At 33.0% G+C, this 18,220-nt stretch overlaps 1 protein-coding gene across 3 annotated transcripts in view; it reads left to right on the forward strand.

Moving 5' to 3' along the window:
* The window catches only part of LOC114324799 (galectin-8-like), a 228,002-nt gene that overhangs the window by 112,569 nt on the left and 97,213 nt on the right, over positions 1-18,220 (forward strand). For all 3 annotated transcript variants that reach the window (XM_028272672.2, XM_028272651.2, XM_028272661.2), the window contains one exon: positions 3,249-3,585. In XM_028272672.2, the coding sequence (XP_028128473.1) occupies positions 3,249-3,585 (337 nt within the window). The remainder of the gene's footprint in view (positions 1-3,248; positions 3,586-18,220) is intronic.

The following is an 18,220-nucleotide window of genomic DNA, read 5'->3' on the forward strand; positions in this document are numbered from 1 at the left end:
TTTTGGATGTGATCTTTTATCGTCTATTCAACACGTTTTTTAAAATAAAATCGGTTCGTAAGTAATCAAGAAAATATCAGTTTATTTTTGATAATTATGTGTTCCTGACTAATTTATCCAGGCTATATTTCTTAAACGAATACAGTCCGTCTAATTTACTTACCGTTGCACGTCATTATCTACGCCAGAGATCTAAGTTGACATAGTTGCCAAAGTATAAAAAAATCCTGAATCCATTTTAAATCAAATAGATCACATAATTATTGTAAACGTGGATTACACAACAAAACAAATTAATATTCAATGTAAATAAGTAAAAAAGAGAGCAATAATTAAGGTGATACAGTAGCGATCAACAGGTAGCAAAAACGCGTTAGAAGATTGCGGCTGTAATTTTGAATATTTTTTCGAGATATTTGGCACACGTATTCGTAATATAATAAAGAATGGGGGTACAGAGCCCAATTTGAAAAATATATTAATATGTGGAAATTACTCTGTAATTAAATACAATATTAAAAAAACGAGCCTGTACCGCCATTAAGAAGAACAAAAAAATACATTTTCTTCAAATAAACTTTTTTATGCGACGCCTAGATTTTGTGTCATTTTGGAACTACTAAAATTTTTTATTTCATTAGTAGTTCCAAAATGACGCAAAATCTAGGCATCGGATAAAAAAGTTTATTTGAAGAAAGTGTATTTTTTTGTTCTTCTTAATGGCGGTACAGGCTCATTTTTTTAATATTGTATTTAATTACAGAGTAATTTCCATATATTAATATATTTTTCAAATTGGGCTCTGTACTGCCATTCTTTATTATATTACGAATACGTGTGCCAAATATCTCGAAAAAATATTCAAAATTACAGCCGCAATCTTAGCACGCGTTTTCGCTACCTGTTGATCGCTACTGTTTCCTCTTAAGATATAATCTTTTAAGATTTGCAGTGCAAGCGTTTTTGCACTGCATTGTTAATAATTAAAAAACGGCTCCGAACTCTTGGCATGTAGCCGGTAAGTTTCTTTGTATATGTCTACAATTACAACTAAAAAAGTTGTCAGATACCTCGATTATTCCAAGTCGTGATAAAATTAGGTGAAATTTATATTTTTATAGTAGAGGATCTTTTTATAGTAAAGTAAATAATAAAACCAGTAAATATAATAAAACAGATACTTATAGTAAAGAATATAAACAAATATGAAGTGTCATCACCGCAACTGTCAAATAAATGTTACCAATTTATTCTAAAATGTCACCTTCGTTCGATTTAGAGTTACAGTGTGTTCCGAACAAATGTGCTTCATAAAAACGCTTTATAATCCATTTATACAAATTAAATGAAACATATTATTGTGTATTTCTTTAGGTTAACATTAATAGAAATCTTCAAATATTATTTCTAAGCGTATATAATAAAATATGTCTAGTGGCTGTAATTCCAGTGTACTCGGCAAAGTGATTCTAAAAAGAACACATCTACCGCCTAAATATTTCGTGTTGGTATCATGCGACGTCACAGGCTATGATGCGGATGACGTGCAACGATTAGTAAATTAGACGAAGTATAGAGATTTTCGAATGGGACAAAAACTAATCTATTACATTTGTAATGGACTTTAATATGGCGTAGAAAAAAATCAACCCCTAAATATTCATCTTTTATTTACAACTCCTAACTTTAATTTTTTAAATAGCACCCTGTAACTAAGGGATGAATATTTAGGGGATGATTTTTTTCTACGCCACATTAAAGTGTACGACAAATAATGGAATAGATCAGCTTTTGTCCCATTCGAAAATCTGTATTCGTTTAAGAAATATAGCCTGGATCAATTAGTCGGGGCACATAATTAACAAAAATCAACTGATATTTTCTTGATTACTTACGAACTGTTTTATTTTTAAAAAATGTGTTGAATAGTGATCGAAGACCACATTCAAAACTATAAAAAATGTATAGGGTGCTATTAAAAAAATTAAAGTTAGGGGTTGTAACTAAGGGATGAATATTTAGGGGATGATTTTCTCTACGCCATGCTAAAGTGTATTACAAATGGAATGGATCAGTTTTTGTACCATTCGAAAATCTCTATTGGTTTAAGATATATAGTCTGGATAAATTAGTCTGGGACACCCTGTATAGACGGTTTTATATTCTATTTACTTATTACGAGTATTTTGGTTTTCCGTATGTTCAGACCCAGACCTGCTTTCTTACAGCTTTCAACGACACTATCAAGTAATGTTTTCAGGTCTCCTGGAGTAGAAGTTTGGAGTACTGTGTCGTCAGCATATCTCAAATTATTGATGACATCACCGTTCACAACTTTTCCTTATGTATATACGTATACGTATTACGTTATACGTATCATGGTGCAACAACTATCGATCTTAGAACTTTCGACTGAAATCTTTGGATGATATTCAGCAAAGTTGGCTTTGCACAGCTCCGTAGGTATAGTCCGTAGTACCAGACAGGTTTGAGTTTGGCTTTGTATTTATAATCATTTTGTTTTGGATGTTGTTTTTATTTGCGTCCAAGGAACCAATAAATTTGCCGGAATTTGAAGTCGAGCTTTCTTCTTTGGCCTGGATATGTTTCTTCCAAGTGGGACGTTGGTCAAGATAGCGCTGGTACCTATGATTAATGTGATTCCTAATACATTTCCAGTGAAAATAATATCTCTTTGATAATTGTTGGCGATACAATTTTTTTATATGCGTGTCCGAGAAGATTATAACTCCCAAAATATTTATAACGAAAATATTTAGTTTATAATAGATGCCGACGAAAAGAATTATTTCCCTTTCTGTTTCTGCTTCTGCCGACGAAAACATTATTTCTGAGAACTGTTTAATAATTATAATTTTCGTGGACTCAAAAACAAAATGATGTTTTTTGCTGATACTCCTCAAAAAATAATTTTTTTCGCTAACACTTTATTAGGAATTATAATTTTCAGAATCATATAATCGAAAATAATATTTTTCGCGGCGTTTATTGAAAGTTCTACTCTTAACGGCATTTTTCGGAGTTATACTTTTCGTAGGCGGCGGCGATTAGATACCAAGATATCTAGCATCTCTTACTGTTGGGTTGGTCTTAAATTGCCCATTCTTACAGGTGGGCGCATGTGTTCAGGCGGTTGGTAAATGTTATTTGAGTTGATTTTGTTTTGTTTACCTTTGGTCGCTATTTTGTGTACCAATGAAAATATTGTAATTCTTTTTATTTTGCAGGTATGTTGTGAGAAATTCCCGTATAAAAGACCATTGGGGTTCAGAAGAAGTAACGTCAATAACCAAGTTCGAACTTGCTCGAAACAAACAAATTCACATCGACATAGTTGTAGCTGATACTGAGTTCTTGATCTCCATAAATGGTAAACACGTATGTGCCTTTGTGTACAGAATTCCTATAGAGACTGTTAAGGCGATAGTAGTTGAAGGCCCAGTAGATGTTAGCGGGGTGGAATATGGAAAAACGAATGTCTATCCGGTGGTAAATAGTCCAATTGAAAATATCGAGGAAATTGTGAAAGAGGATGGGGAGTCACATGGTACTAGTCAAAATTATGTAAGTCTCTTTTGATTTTCAAACTTATTTATTATGTAATATAGAGATGGCGGTTGTTGACAAAAAACCGGTTTTCGGTTATACCGTTTTTTTTACTTGCGGTTTAACATGGCGGTTATAACCGGTCAAAATACGGGTTATTCCAAAAACCGGTATTCGTTTTTTAATCAATAGCAAATACTCAATAGGTTAAAATATTACATTTATATTGCACTTTAGTGTGCTCAATTTTCCTCCCTAAAAATTTCCCAACCATTTCAACATTTAAAAATTTTCCCAGGCGCTTTCAAATTACCCTAAAATTGGGCTAAAGTACCCCAATCTGGCAACTCTGATTCGTCGCTCATTGTAGACGGCGTCGACGTGTCTTTCGTTGTCAATTGGGATATTCTCAAAAGTGATGATCCTACCAATCTACCGAAATGTCCCTTGGATCTACAGAGTTAAGAAAAAATATCCAAATCAATTATATTTTACTTAAAAATAAATTAGATATCCCAATTCATCTTTTTTAATTCTATTAGGTACCATCAAAAAAATTTCAGTAGTATTTTTAATACGTTTGTACAATACCTTTTAATTCCTGAGAATTATATATTGTTTAAAAATTACATAAGTGAGATTCTTAATCGCATTTCGGTATTCACAATCATAACATACAAGAGTCTCAAGTACTCAAGTATAAACCGTTATAATTAGATGATGGTTGGAATATCGATTTGAAGCAAATCAATTACAGTTTTATGTAAATATTATCATCTATATTCCAAAACTTAAAACTTAATTGTTTCATAAAAGCTGATGTAACACTTTGGTCCAGTTCTTTATTAGCAAATAAAATTTGAATTATGGTTGTTTGGGTTAATTACTTCGCTTATTATTTATAATACATATATGATTGGGATCAAAAATATGTAGATAGAAATCTCTCCATTTTTTCTCTGAATAAATTATTTTTCCATTAGTAACTTATTCGGTTTTCACCGGTTATTACTTTAAAAAGAAAAAACCGGTTATAACCGGGCAAAAAAAAAACAACAGGTAAAACCGGTTGTTACGAATTAAAAAAAAATGTGTGTACTTTGTACGCACGTAAGAAGTTATACTTCTATTATATCATTTCAACGAGATCAATATACTTTAAACAGTTTATTTATATTTAATTTAACTATTAAACTAATTTTAATACTTACTACTTTCCAAAAATTTTTATTAAAACAATACCAAAAATTAAAAACATAAAAGAATAAAACACACACACACACACAAATACATTGAAAAATGCAACAAAGAAATGATTTCTGAACAATAATTGTTGCCAAAAATTTTAACTAAATACATATTTTCTGAAAAAAAAATAAAAAATAATTATAAAATGTATAAAAAAATAAAAAAATAGTAACTTGCATTGTGCAAATCGAAGTGCTTTCACATTGCGCCACCTTCGCATATCTGTTATGTGGGAATATACACCAACTGAACGTTTACACCATAAACTTTTTGACAGTTGTTTATTACCTATATGAATTTAATCAAATTAGTTTGATTTTTGTGGAATTAAAGGAATATTTTCTGGAATAACAATATATTAGGTGAATGTTCGTAGACATTTTGATGGTAATCAAATTATATAAATCAAAGCATTACATACTATTTTGGAAGATTTATTTTAAATTTTCCAAATAGGCAGGTAATTTTTATGTAATTTTTTATTAGGATACTGAAACATTTACAATTATTACGTACTTGTCGCTTTTAAAAACTATTTAAAAAGTTACTACAATTATAAACTTGCTTTTTTCTCTGCCATCACAACAATAAAAACTAATATACACAACATTTGTTTATCCATAATCTCCATACTGAACAATTATTGACAGATGATTTTAACACTCAATCAGATTCCGTATAACGTTTGAGCGACTAATGCCATACTGTCGGTGTGCGCATGCGCCCGGGAAATTAAAAATTCACCCTCGTGCCTAAAGAAGTATATTTTCAAAAACCGGTTTTAGGTTACAACCGGTAGGTTTTTCACATCCCTAAATTTAATATCCTAATTGATTTTCTCATTCTTTAAATAAATAAACTGTGCTCCCTAATAAACTTAAACTCGATCTACATTTTGTGAATGAATTATTAAAAAATACGATTCATCTTGTAACTACAAGTATGCTTGACACTTCTTAAAACCAACCTCTACCAAGTATATTCCGAACCATAAAACTTAACACGCTCGCTACCAAGCGACTCATATGAAGACATAAGTGGATAAAGGTCATATGTCACAAAATAATGTTTTTGAGTAATGAGCATTTCAGTGTCTTTAGTTTCAAGTTAATTATTTATTTTATAAATCTGCATTGCTACACTTTCTTAAACATGTATCTTAAGGTACTTTTTACATTTTAAATTGAATTTAAAAAAGAGTTACCTTAAGCCAAATATTTCAAATTTTGTGGACATATTACCTATATCCACATAGTAAAGATAATTTAAAAATGTTAGGGTTAAGTAGATAAAAGAGTTAAGTATAAAAAATGGGCATTAATTTAAAAAAAAATTACAATACAAAATGTAAAATTAAAAATAACATGTTTTTTAGTAGGTTCCTATTTTCTGTTTGGGATTCTCTTTATTTTCCTCTATCGTGTTTTCATAAAACCATCTATACTCTTCGGGAACAAATTTTATTCGGTCTCTTAAATTTTTCAGTTTTTCCAAACTTAAACCACCAGTTTTATTTTCCAGCCTTCTTGGTCTATATTCAGTTCTGGTCAGATGTGCTGTCACTTTTTCTCTTAAATCTACTTGCTAAAATGGCATGTAGTCATTAAGGTATATCTTATAGAGCTAGAAGTCAAATTCATCCACTCTTATCCCTTGTACAATAACACGAAAATTAACCTTTTCATTTGAACTGTCTGTTTGCTTTTTGCATAAATAGAGGTTCTTCAGCAGATCTTCAAGATCGTAGAAAAATTCTCCAGATTTACACTTTTCACATGGATAAAGGTATTATGTCCAAATGCGACTTTGGACATAATACCTTTATCCACTAGAATTTCGAAAATCTACTGTGACATATTGCTTTAATACCTCCCTGTATTTAGTTAAAAATAGGTTATTTTAAAATTTTAAAAGGTTAAACAGCATATTAGAATAACAAAAACCTAATAAAACAATTTTCTCAAAAAATGTGACATATGACCTTTATCCACTTATGTCTTCATAAACTCGTATGAGCCGTAACGATTTTTCCCATAGACCAGCGTCTGACTCGTGAGCCGAGGATCGCACTGCACATAATGTCAATTAAAATCAATCTGGTCTATGAGGACGAAACTTAAATACCCCCGTGGTAGCGAACGGGTTAAGTTAGTAAATTTTTATTTCATTGACCTAAGGTGCCAGTTACTGTTTTTATGACATTTAAGTAAGATACTCTTTAAAAATGGCGAATGGACCAAAATTGATGGCGAAGGGGCACTATTGTAAAATAAGTATGATTATGGACGTTGTGGGATGTCTTTCAATATTCAATAATGCAATGAAGATTTTAATGTAAAAGTATAAACTCAGCACTCTGGATGAATTCTATTTTAAAGTAGGCCAAATAAAATATTCCTCAATTTACTAATTTGGATAGTTTTGTATGGTCTGCATTAACTTTACCTCATTCAAATGTGAGTCGTGAAAGACAATTTTCAAAAGTAAGAGCGTAGGTGCAAAATTTAGAACCAATGCTTTTTAAATGCATTCATTTTTTTCAAATCCTGAGAAAACTCATAAATATTTTTGAAAAATTTAATCGCAGAATGAAAGATTTCATTATTATCGAGGGCTGAAGTCCCTCATAATAAACAAAAAATTTTTTTGAATGAGATATTTGAAATAATCACACTAAATTTTCTGTTCTTTTACACTCTTGTAACTTATTAAAAACCTTATAGAAGTTTTCAGGGACTTTCGGCCCTCGATAATTATGTAATATTTATCCTCCGTTTAAATTTTTCAAAAATACGTATTAGTTTTCTGAGGTATCAAAAAAATGAATGCATTTAAAAAGCATTGGAGTCGAATAAATAAGTGCAGGAACTGCTTGATACCTTGTTCTTACTGAGACCCAGCTATGAAAGGAATTGGTTTGGTGACTCGACCTTTTAATATAGCTATCTTGTGGTGCTTTTTCCTTTAGTGGAGGTTAGCGACTACACTGGCAAATCTATCACTGTCCAATGCGGCTCCAAACAAAGATGTTGAATACCGGGACACCGTTTTTCTTCAGTCTTACCCTGGATGATCAGTTGCGCGAGGTGGTACTTTTCGTTTCGCATTATATGTGCCACGTAGCTAACTTTTCTGATTTTGATGATTTTTAGCAGTTCCCTATCTGTACCTATTCTCCTCATGACATTTTCGTCGGTGGTGTGGGTTGTCCAAGGTATTTTCAAGATTCTTCTATAAAGCCAGAGTTCAAATGCTTCTACCTTGTTCATCAGTGTTATGTTGAGTGACCAGGACTCCGTTCCATATAAAAGTATTGACCACACATAGACAAGGCGAAAACGGCGGGTTCGTTGGGAAAAATATTCCCATGAGATTTTTTTGCATAATCATATTCGTTAGACACTCCAGGATAAGGTTCGAGAAGTCGCCCACGCGAAAAGTGGTCCAAATTTTTTTTAACATTTCATTTAATCAAACTGCAAAAAGCAATATTTTTGGCCCGGACATTTTTTTTTAGGTTTTTTGGACCATTATGGACAAATAAGGTCGGTTATATTTTTTCTCTAGAGTTGATCGTTTTCGAGTAATAAGCAATTTAAAATTTGAAAAACGCAAAAATTGCCATTTTCAAGGCTTAATAACTCGTTTCAAAGTTAGTTTATGAAAGTCAGAAAGTGACTAAATCAAAGCTTAAAGCCTCCCTACAAGATCTTGAAGAAATTTTTGTCATTATTTTATTACTAAGCTGTTATTTTTAAGTAATAATAATGAGCGCCATGCACGTGTTCCGCGGCCGTAAATGCTGAGTGCGAGAGAGATGCCATTCCGGCAGTCCACTTGTGCATCTTACTCGCACTCACATTTACAGCCGCGTCAATACGATCTAACCGCTCATTGTTATTAATTAAAAATAACAGGTAAGTAATAAATTAATGACACAGATTTCTTCAGGATCATGTAGCGGGGGCTATAAAATTTGATTTAGTCACTTTCTGACTTTCATAATAATAACTTTTAACCGACTTAATAAGCCTTGAAATGGCCATTTTCGCGTTTTTCGAATTTTAAATTGCTTATAACTCGAAAACGATCAACTTTAGAGAAAAAATATAACAGACCTTTTTGTCCAGAATGCTCCAAAAAAACTACAAAAAATTTGTCGGGGCCAAAAATATTGATTTTTGCAATTTAATTAAAAAAAAATTACGAAAAGCCCCAGATGCAAAGTTTACTACCTTTTAAACAATTAGAATAATTGAAATAAAAATATAATAAACAATATTTTAAATCCAAGACTTTTCGTTAATAAACTGCTTTCTTGCTGCATCCCATATCTCCGGATTTTACAATATATAATCACAAGAGACGACGAAAGTAGGAGAAAGCAAATAGAGGACGCTTAGGCCACGCATTTACCTTTCCTTCGTCAAGGAAAAGGACCGAAGGACAGTTTCTAAATACTCAAACTGAGTAAAAATGAAAAAGATAAAAAAGATCAATGCAGGTTTTGTTTATATTTGATTTAGAGTTGGACCACCATCTCCATATAGCTATTTCAGCATCCTTATGCCTCATCGGTGAAGCTCAGAAGTCTCAACTCTGAAGGAAATCCAAACAATTCTGCCAATTTAAGGCAAACCATCGCAATGCAATGAACCCACCTCTGAGACGCAATTCAGCGACAACTCTCGTATTACGAGGAAAACAACGAAAAGCCCCAGATGCAAAGTTTACTACCTTTTAAACAATTAGAATAATTGAAATAAAAATATAATAAACAATATTTTAAATCCAAGACTTTTCGTTAATAAACTGCTTTTTGGCTGCATCCCATATCTCCGGATTTTACATATTGTGATTATATATTGTAAAATCCGGAGATATGGGATGCAGCCAAAAAGCAGTTTATTAACGAAAAGTCTTTGATTTAAAATATTGTTTATTATATTTTTATTTCAATTATTCTAATTGTTTAAAAGGTAGTAAACTTTGCATCTGGGGCTTTTCGTTGTTTTCCTCGTAATACGAGAGTTGTCGCTGAATTGCGTCTCAGAGGTGGGTTCATTGCATTGCGATGGTTTGCCTTGAATTGGCAGAATTGTTTGTATTTCCTTCAGAGTTGAGACTTCTGAGCTTCACCGATGAGGCATAAGGATGCTGAAATAGCTATATGGAGATGGTGGTCCAACTCTGAATCAAATATAAATAAAACCTGCCTTGATCTTTTTTATCTTTTTCATTTTTACTCAGTTTGAGTATTTAGAAACTGTCTTTCGGTCCTTTTCCTTAACGAATGGAAGGTAAATGCGTGGCCTAAGCGTCCTCTATTTGCTTTCTCCTACTTTCGTCGTCTCTTGTGATTATATATTGTAAAATCCGGAGATATGGGACGCAGCCAGAAAGCATTTTATTAACGAAAATCTTGGATTTAAAATATTGTTTATTATATTTTTATTTCAATTATTCTAATTGTTTAAAAGGTAGTAAACTTTGCATCTGGGGCTTTTCGTTGTTTTCCTCGTAATACGAGAGTTGTCGCTGAATTGCGTCTCAGAGGTGGGTTCATTGCATTGCGATGGTTTGCCTTGAATTGGCAGAATTGTTTGTATTTCCTTCAGAGTTGAGACTTCTGAGCTTCACCGATGAGGCATAAGGATGCTGAAATAGCTATATGGAGATGGTGGTCCAACTCTGAATCAAATATAAACAAAACCTGCCTTGATCTTTTTTATCTTAAAAAAAAATTGTTAAAAAAATTTTGGACCACTTTTCGCGTGGGCGACTTCTTGAATCTTATTCTCGGGTGTCTCACGAATGTGATTATGCAAAAAAAATCTCATGGGAATATTTTTCCCAATGAACCCGCCGTTTTCGCCTTGTTTAACATAGCAATACAGAAAACGATATCTAAGGCTGATCTTTATGCTACTGTTACAAAATAAGCTTTTTATTTTGATAAACCCTTGTCGGGCTACGTCTATTCTCGCTCTTACTTCTAGTAATAGTTTTTGTTATATTATAAGCGATTGAAAATTTTGAAAATTTTGAAAATTGGGAAATCGGCCATTTTTAACCCTAAATCGGACATTTATCTAAAAATTTCAATGTTGTCAAGGTACCTAGATATTCTTTAAACATTGATTGATGAAATCCCGAAGAGTTTTTTGCAATAAAATATCGAAAACCCCTTTGTTTTTTTAATTGCTTATCAAGCGGGCGCGACACTGTAGTATAAGTGAGGACGTTTGAGTTTGAATAAATTAATTACCTCCAGAATGGGCAAATTTCAAGAGAAATCCTCAGACAGGTCGATTTTTATTTTTGAATTAGGACTTTTTGGCATATATATATAATATTAATGACGTCATCCATCTGGGCGTGATGACGTAATCGATGATTTTTTTAAATAAGAGTAGGGGTTGTGTGATAGCTCATTTGAAAGGTTATTTAATTCTCTATTCAGTAATATAAACATTAACACAATTATTTATACAGGGTGTACACAAAAAATTTTCTTCTATTTGTCAAATTTAATCAAAGTTAATTTAATAAAAAAAATTTTTTGTACACCCTGTATAAATAATTATGTTAATGTTTATATTAGTGAATAGAGAATTAAATAACCTTTCAAACGAGCTATCACACAACCCCTACTCTCATTTAAAAAAATCATCGATTACGTCATCACGCTCAGATGGATGATGTCACTAGTATTATATATATGCCAAAAAGTCCTAATTTAAAAATAAAAATCGACCTGTTTGAGGATTTCTCTTGAAATTTGCCCATTCTCGAGATAATGAATTTATGCAAACTCAAACGTCCTCACTTATACTACAGTGTCGCGCCCGCTTGATTGGCAATTAAAAAACAAAGGGGTTTCCGATATTGTATTGCAAAAAACTCTTTGGGGTTTCATCAATAAATGTTTAAAGAATATCTACCTACCTTGGCAACTTTGAAATTTTTAGATAAATGTCCGATTTAGGGTTGAAAATGGCCGATTTCGAAATTTTCAAAATTTTCAATCGCTTATATAACAAAAACTGTTAACTTAAGAGAAAAATCACTAAAGACCTTTTCTGTTTGGAATTATTCAAAAAACCTAAAAAAAGTGTTCGATGAAAAAAAATTATTTTAGGAAAAACCTCTAATCTTTCCCCTCCCTGGCAAGGTCTTATGCTCTTCAGAATCGCCTGTCATTGTACACATTTCTTCTAAATGACTTAATCAAACACATATTTAAATTTAAACCTTACAGGAGAAAGTTTATTTTACCCCTAAACTGCACTTTTCGATTCACCTGGTAGATACACTTGCACGGCTGATGCCTGACAGGTCGTGGTTTTTGGTGTGCTATGAATTATCACTAGAAAAACTTCTAGCCTTACAGGACGACCGTTAGTCGGAGGGTTAACTAGCTCTTAGACTATTCCTGTTTTTTAATCGTTTTAGATATAGCTGTATCGTTTTAAATTATTTCTCTCAGTTCCTACTATTATTGAATACCACAGTCACATTGAAACATTTCTGTTTGTTTGTTCTTTCTTTTTTTTTACACAAACTGCTTATTTTTTATATATGTACATGCCTGCTGCGTGTTTAAAAAATAACTTCATATGCAAAGTGACAAGCAAAATACATTAGTCTTTGAAATACTCGCATAAAACATTTGACGGTTTACCAACCTTATGAATACAAGGAGCGATAAAGTCAATTAGTCAATCCTTTGCCAATTTGAAATTTATGATAACTTTACAAGAGCGAATTATCATTACAAATTCCGAAGTTTTTACGCCGCTCGTGAAAGATGAGTGCATCATAATGTTGTATAACATAAACCAGGGAAATATCTGAAAGGTCGTTAATTCTTCCGCTGCCATGACTTGGACCATATTTTATGGGGTAGTAAAAAAAACATAAAAAACAATAGATATACTTTTAATTAGTGGTGAACACCACTCCCTATACCAATTAAAAGTTTTATATCAGCATAAATTTAACAAGTAACGGAAAAGGTTCAACTTTTAATGATACATTTCGCATCACTTATTCAACAGTATACCTTATTACGAATTAGAGGTGAGCCAGTTCTATGTATCCTTCGGTACGAATGATATACCGCTCTGAGAATCAATTCCCACTTTTACGATTTGCATTCAAATTGAAACATCGCAGTCTGGTTTTTACTAGAGCATAACAACAGCTATGAAAATAAGCGCACACTACAGGGTGTAACAAAAATACAGGTCATAAATTTAATCACATATTCTAGGGTCAAAAATAGTTCAATTGAACCTAACTTACCTTAGTACAAATGTGCACATAAAAAAGTTACAGCCCTTTGAAGTTACAAAATAAAAATCGATTTTTTCCAATCAATCGAAAACTATTTGAGATATTTTATTGAAAATGGACATGTGGCATTATTATGGCAGTGGTATCTTAAGAAAAAAATATAGTGAATTTTAGACACCCCATAAAAGTTTCATGGGGGTTTTGTTCTTTTAAACCCCCCCAAACTTTTGTGTACGTTCCAATTTAATTATTATTGTAGTACCATTAGTTAAACACAATGTTTTAAAAACTTTTTTGCCTCTTAGTACTTTTTCGAAAAGTCGAGTTTTTATCGAGATATTTTGAATATTTGTCAAATCCACCACATATTTGTATATGGTTACGTACGATTATGGAGACTTAGTAATAATATGAAAAATTTATGATTTACATCTTTAGGTATATTTTGAACCATATTAAAAAAGAAGCCACATCTCGATAAAAGGTGCCTTATCGTAAAAATACAAAGAGGCAAAAAGTTTTAAAAACACTGTGTTTAACTAATGGTATCGCAGTAATAGTTTAATTGGAACGTACACAAACATTTGGGGGGTTTAAAGGAACAAAACCCCCATAAAATTTTTATGTAAACATAGTAAAAAAGAAGCCGCAACTCGATAAAAACTGTCTGATCGAAAAAATACTAAGAGCCAAAAAAGTTTTGAAAATATTGAATTTAACTAATGGTACCACAATAATAATTTAATTGGAACATACACAAAAGTTTGGGGGGGGGGGGGGGTTTAAGGGAACAAAACCCCAATTAAATTTTTATGGGGTGCACAAATTTCACTTTAATTTTTCTTTAAGATGTTCCTGCCATAAGATTACCACATGTCCATTTTCGTTTAAAAATCTCTAATAGTTTTCGATATATTTGAAAAAATCGATTTTCATTTTGTAACTTCAAAGGGCTGTAACTTTTTTTATGTGCATATTAGTACTAAGGTAAGTTAGGTTCATTCGAACTATTTTTGTTCCCAGAATATGTGATTTAATTTATGACCTGTATTTTTGTTACACCCTGTATAGAGCAGTGGTTCCCAAAGTTTTTTAGTTCGCGGCGCACTTAATAAATTAAAATTTTTCCGCGGCGCCCTGAGTCAAAATATTGATTTAACGTCTAACTTTAACTGTAGTTAATACGGTTTCTGTTGCAGTTGATATGGTTAGGTTAATTTAATAATAATCAAACATAATTTAAATTCACAAACAATTTATTGAAAAAATAATTACAGTAATTAATGGGATAAATGAGCTTGTTCTTGTTCATTACACAACTTTTCAAATCTCGGAATCAAACTGGACACAGCTACCCTCATTTCTTGTTCCACGTTAATTTTCGCACGGTATTTACTTTTTATTACAGCGACCGCCGAAAACCCAGCTTCGCACAAATAGGATGTTGCAAATGGAATTAAGATGCGCAGAGCTTTACCACTCAGCAGCGGATATTCATCTTTTACTGATATCCAAAAATCAGTTAGTTCCGTGCAGCCAAACTTTGTCTTCAACGTATTGTCGCAAGCCAAATCAATGAGATTTTCTTCTTCTAAAGAAGTAAATTCAGAAGGAGCTTTCGCTCTAAATGGATCTTGAATCCATGTAAACTGGTCGATATTATCAGTTTGAAAGTATTTTTCGAACCATTTGATAAGCTCTGATAAGTGATCTGCCAAAATAGATTTAATATTGCAAGAGATATTAACTTCATTGGAGATAATATACTCCTGCAACAAGGGACAACAATCATTGATATTATTATCATTAATTTTGCTCTTCCATACTTCTAATTTTTTTCTGAAAGCTGAAATCTTCTCCGCCAATTTTAAAATGTGCGTGTTGCGGCCTTGCAGGGAGAGATTCAACGCATTTAGCTTTTCAAAGATATCACATAAGTATGCTAGTTGAATAAAAAAATCCGTTTCTACAAAGTACTTGGCATACTGGTGTTTTTCTTCTTCAAGAAAAATGTACATTTCTTGCCGTAATTGGAACGTACGAGACAGAACATTACCACGAGAGAGCCATCGTGAGTGGCAGTAGTATAACAGAGACGTGTGTTCTGCACCCATATCCTCACACATTTTTTTGAAAAACCTTGCTTTCACCGGCCTAGTTTTTATATAATTTACCAGTTACCACACGTTATAAGACCAAATTTAGTGAAGGACTCAGATTCTTTGATGCAAGCGCTTCTCTATGAATGATGCAATGGGTCCATACTGAATCCGGAGCTTTGTTTTGAACAAGCGCCTGTAATCCTCCATAACGGCCAGACATTGAACGACCACCATCAGTGCAAATACCAACGCACTTTGTCCACTCCAAATTGTTTTCAACCACAAATGTATTCAGGATCTCGAACAAGTCTTGCGCCTTTGTACTTGCAGTGCATTTTTTTACAAAACAGAAGATCCTCCACAATGGTATTATCATCCAAGAACCTTATGTAACAAATCAAGTGTGCATCTTTACTAGAATCTGTTGCCTCATCCAACTGTAACGCAAATTCACTTTCTTTTATTTTTTCAATTATTTGATCATTAAGATCCTCCGCCATACGCTGAATTCTGCGACTGATGGTGTTGTTAGATAAAGGCACCGCTGAAAGAAGTTTTCCCGCAGATTCTCCGATCATAATGTTAACCAAATCTACAGCAGCCGGTAGAATTAATTGTTCTGCGATTGTGTGGGGCTTTTTACACTTTGCAACTTTATACGCAACCTTGTATAATGCCAGCAAAACATTTTTAGGTATCGACAAATGCTTGGAAAAGTTACCTTTTTGTTGCTTCAAATAATCATTTAACTTCCTGGTAAAAAAGCTACGAGGTTTGTCAGCAAAGTTTGGATAATTGGCTTCCAAGTGGCGTTTTAACTTACTTGGAAGCATGCATTCTGGAGCCAAAAGTTTCAGGCACAATACACATTGTGGTCTCTCTTCATCATTGACGTTTGTTGATGTAAAGCCAAAATCCAAATAGCTGTCATCATATTTACGGTATTTTCGTTTCTTCACGACTCTACCACTAGTTTGTGGTGCATCCACTTTATTTTTAGAACCACCTTGTTTATTTAAATTCAAAAACTTTTCCATTTTTACAGCAACTTTTGTACACAAGTAGGTGAAACAACCCTGTTTATATTCACACTGATAAATGAAACGATGCGAACAGTATGAAACTACAAATTCAACTAACTAAAATTTAGATAAGTAAAAATTCATAGTTTTATAATGTGCACGTGCAAAGAGACGATTGTGCAGTAAAACCTGCCATATCCGGATCAATGTGGCGACAGACCGATCCGGATATGAAAAAATCCGGATATCAAGACCACTTCTTTTACGTTTGCAAAAGATCACTTTGAAAGACCACTATGAAACGTTATCTCCTTCATAGATTCCAGACTTCCAACTTTCGTCGACAGACATGTTTTAAGATGCTATAATACATTATTTCGCCGTCTTTTAGTTCTTTGGGGTCGGGATGAGAGGGTGCGTTGTCCAACAGCAGGACTGCCTTTCTCGGTAGATCCGGACGGCAGAACCGTCCGGATATGGGGAGGTCCGGATATGACAGGTCCGGATATGGCAGGTTGTACTGTATTTGCCGACCGGCAGTGATTTATGGCCTATCGGGCCGAAGTCAATTTACAGTAGTAAGAGAATTGTTTCCTGGAATTTAAAATATCGAGGATATATTGTCGGCATCAAATAAAATTACTAATAACTGAACTCGTTTATCATGGGAAACATTTTTATATAGGTATATTTTAAAAGTTAAAAAGTTGTCATAACAACTTTAGTTTAATGTTTAATACTTGAAGGTGATTATGTGATTATGTCTAATATTGGAAGAAAACTTTCGCGGCGCCCCTGTAGTCGAGCCACGGCGCCCCAGGGCGCATAGTTTGGGAAGCACTGCTATAGAGAGTGAATCAAAAGACTGGAAAGGCTTAATTATCTCTTAAATCTTCTTTTTCAAGTGCCTTCTCCACGACGGAGGTCGGCAATCATAGCTATTCGTATTTTAGAGACGGCTGCTCTGAAAAGTTCATTTGAGGTACATCCGTACTATTCCCTCAGGTTGCGCAGCCACGATATTCTGCGTCTCCATATTATGCTTCTTTTTCCTTGAATCTTTTTCTGCATAATCAACTGGAGCAAGTTGTATCTCTCTCCACGTGCAATATGTACGAGACGAGATATTCTAATTTTCTTGTTTTGATGATATTTAAGATTTCCATTTTTTATTCATCTTTCTTAGACCTTCTTTGTGTATGACTTGTCCTGTGTCCACGATATTTTCAGAATTCTTCTATATACCCACAGCTTCGAATGATTCTAGTTTTTTCATTGATGCCGCATTCAAGGTTTAAGCTTCCATTCTATAAAACAGAGTCGAGAAAACGTAGCACTTAGCTAACCTACCTCTTAGTTCCAACTTCAAATCCCTTGTGCAGAGCACTTTTCTCATTTTGTTAAAATTTGCTCTTGCCTTTTCTATCTTGATTTTGATTTCCTAGAAATAATCACCTGTGGACTCAATCATTGTTCCAAGATATGCATATTGGTCGACTCGTTTGACATTGGATCCGTTTATGAAGATATTCTCGTTATTTCTTTGAGTTTTCGATATTCTCATATACTTTGTCTTCTTGACGTTCATTGTTAGACCGTATTCTTGTCCAAACTCCGCTATTCTGGCCACCATGCTCTGCACATCTTCAATATTTTCGGCTAAGATGACAGTGTCATCCGCATCTCTAATGTTGCTAATGGTGTACAGGATTTATATTAGCATCCAAAAATAAGAGTAATCCATATCGATTTAATTTTTAAAAAGTCTTAAACAAATATTATTTACATGTATTATTTACATTAAGTAAATTGGTGACATTGGTTTTGCAATGTAGGCCACTCGTTTTGAAAACACTGTTACTAAAATACTATTATTAATTCATGGTCACATTCAGGTGTAGTCAATCTTAACAAAACAATTACCATTTATTTATAGATACGGAGAAAGTAAAGAAGAGCTTATTCATTATTCAGACATCGACG

The sequence above is a fragment of the Diabrotica virgifera genome, chromosome 5, assembly GCF_917563875.1.
Source record: "Diabrotica virgifera virgifera chromosome 5, PGI_DIABVI_V3a".
Lineage (NCBI taxonomy): Eukaryota > Metazoa > Arthropoda > Insecta > Coleoptera > Chrysomelidae > Diabrotica > Diabrotica virgifera.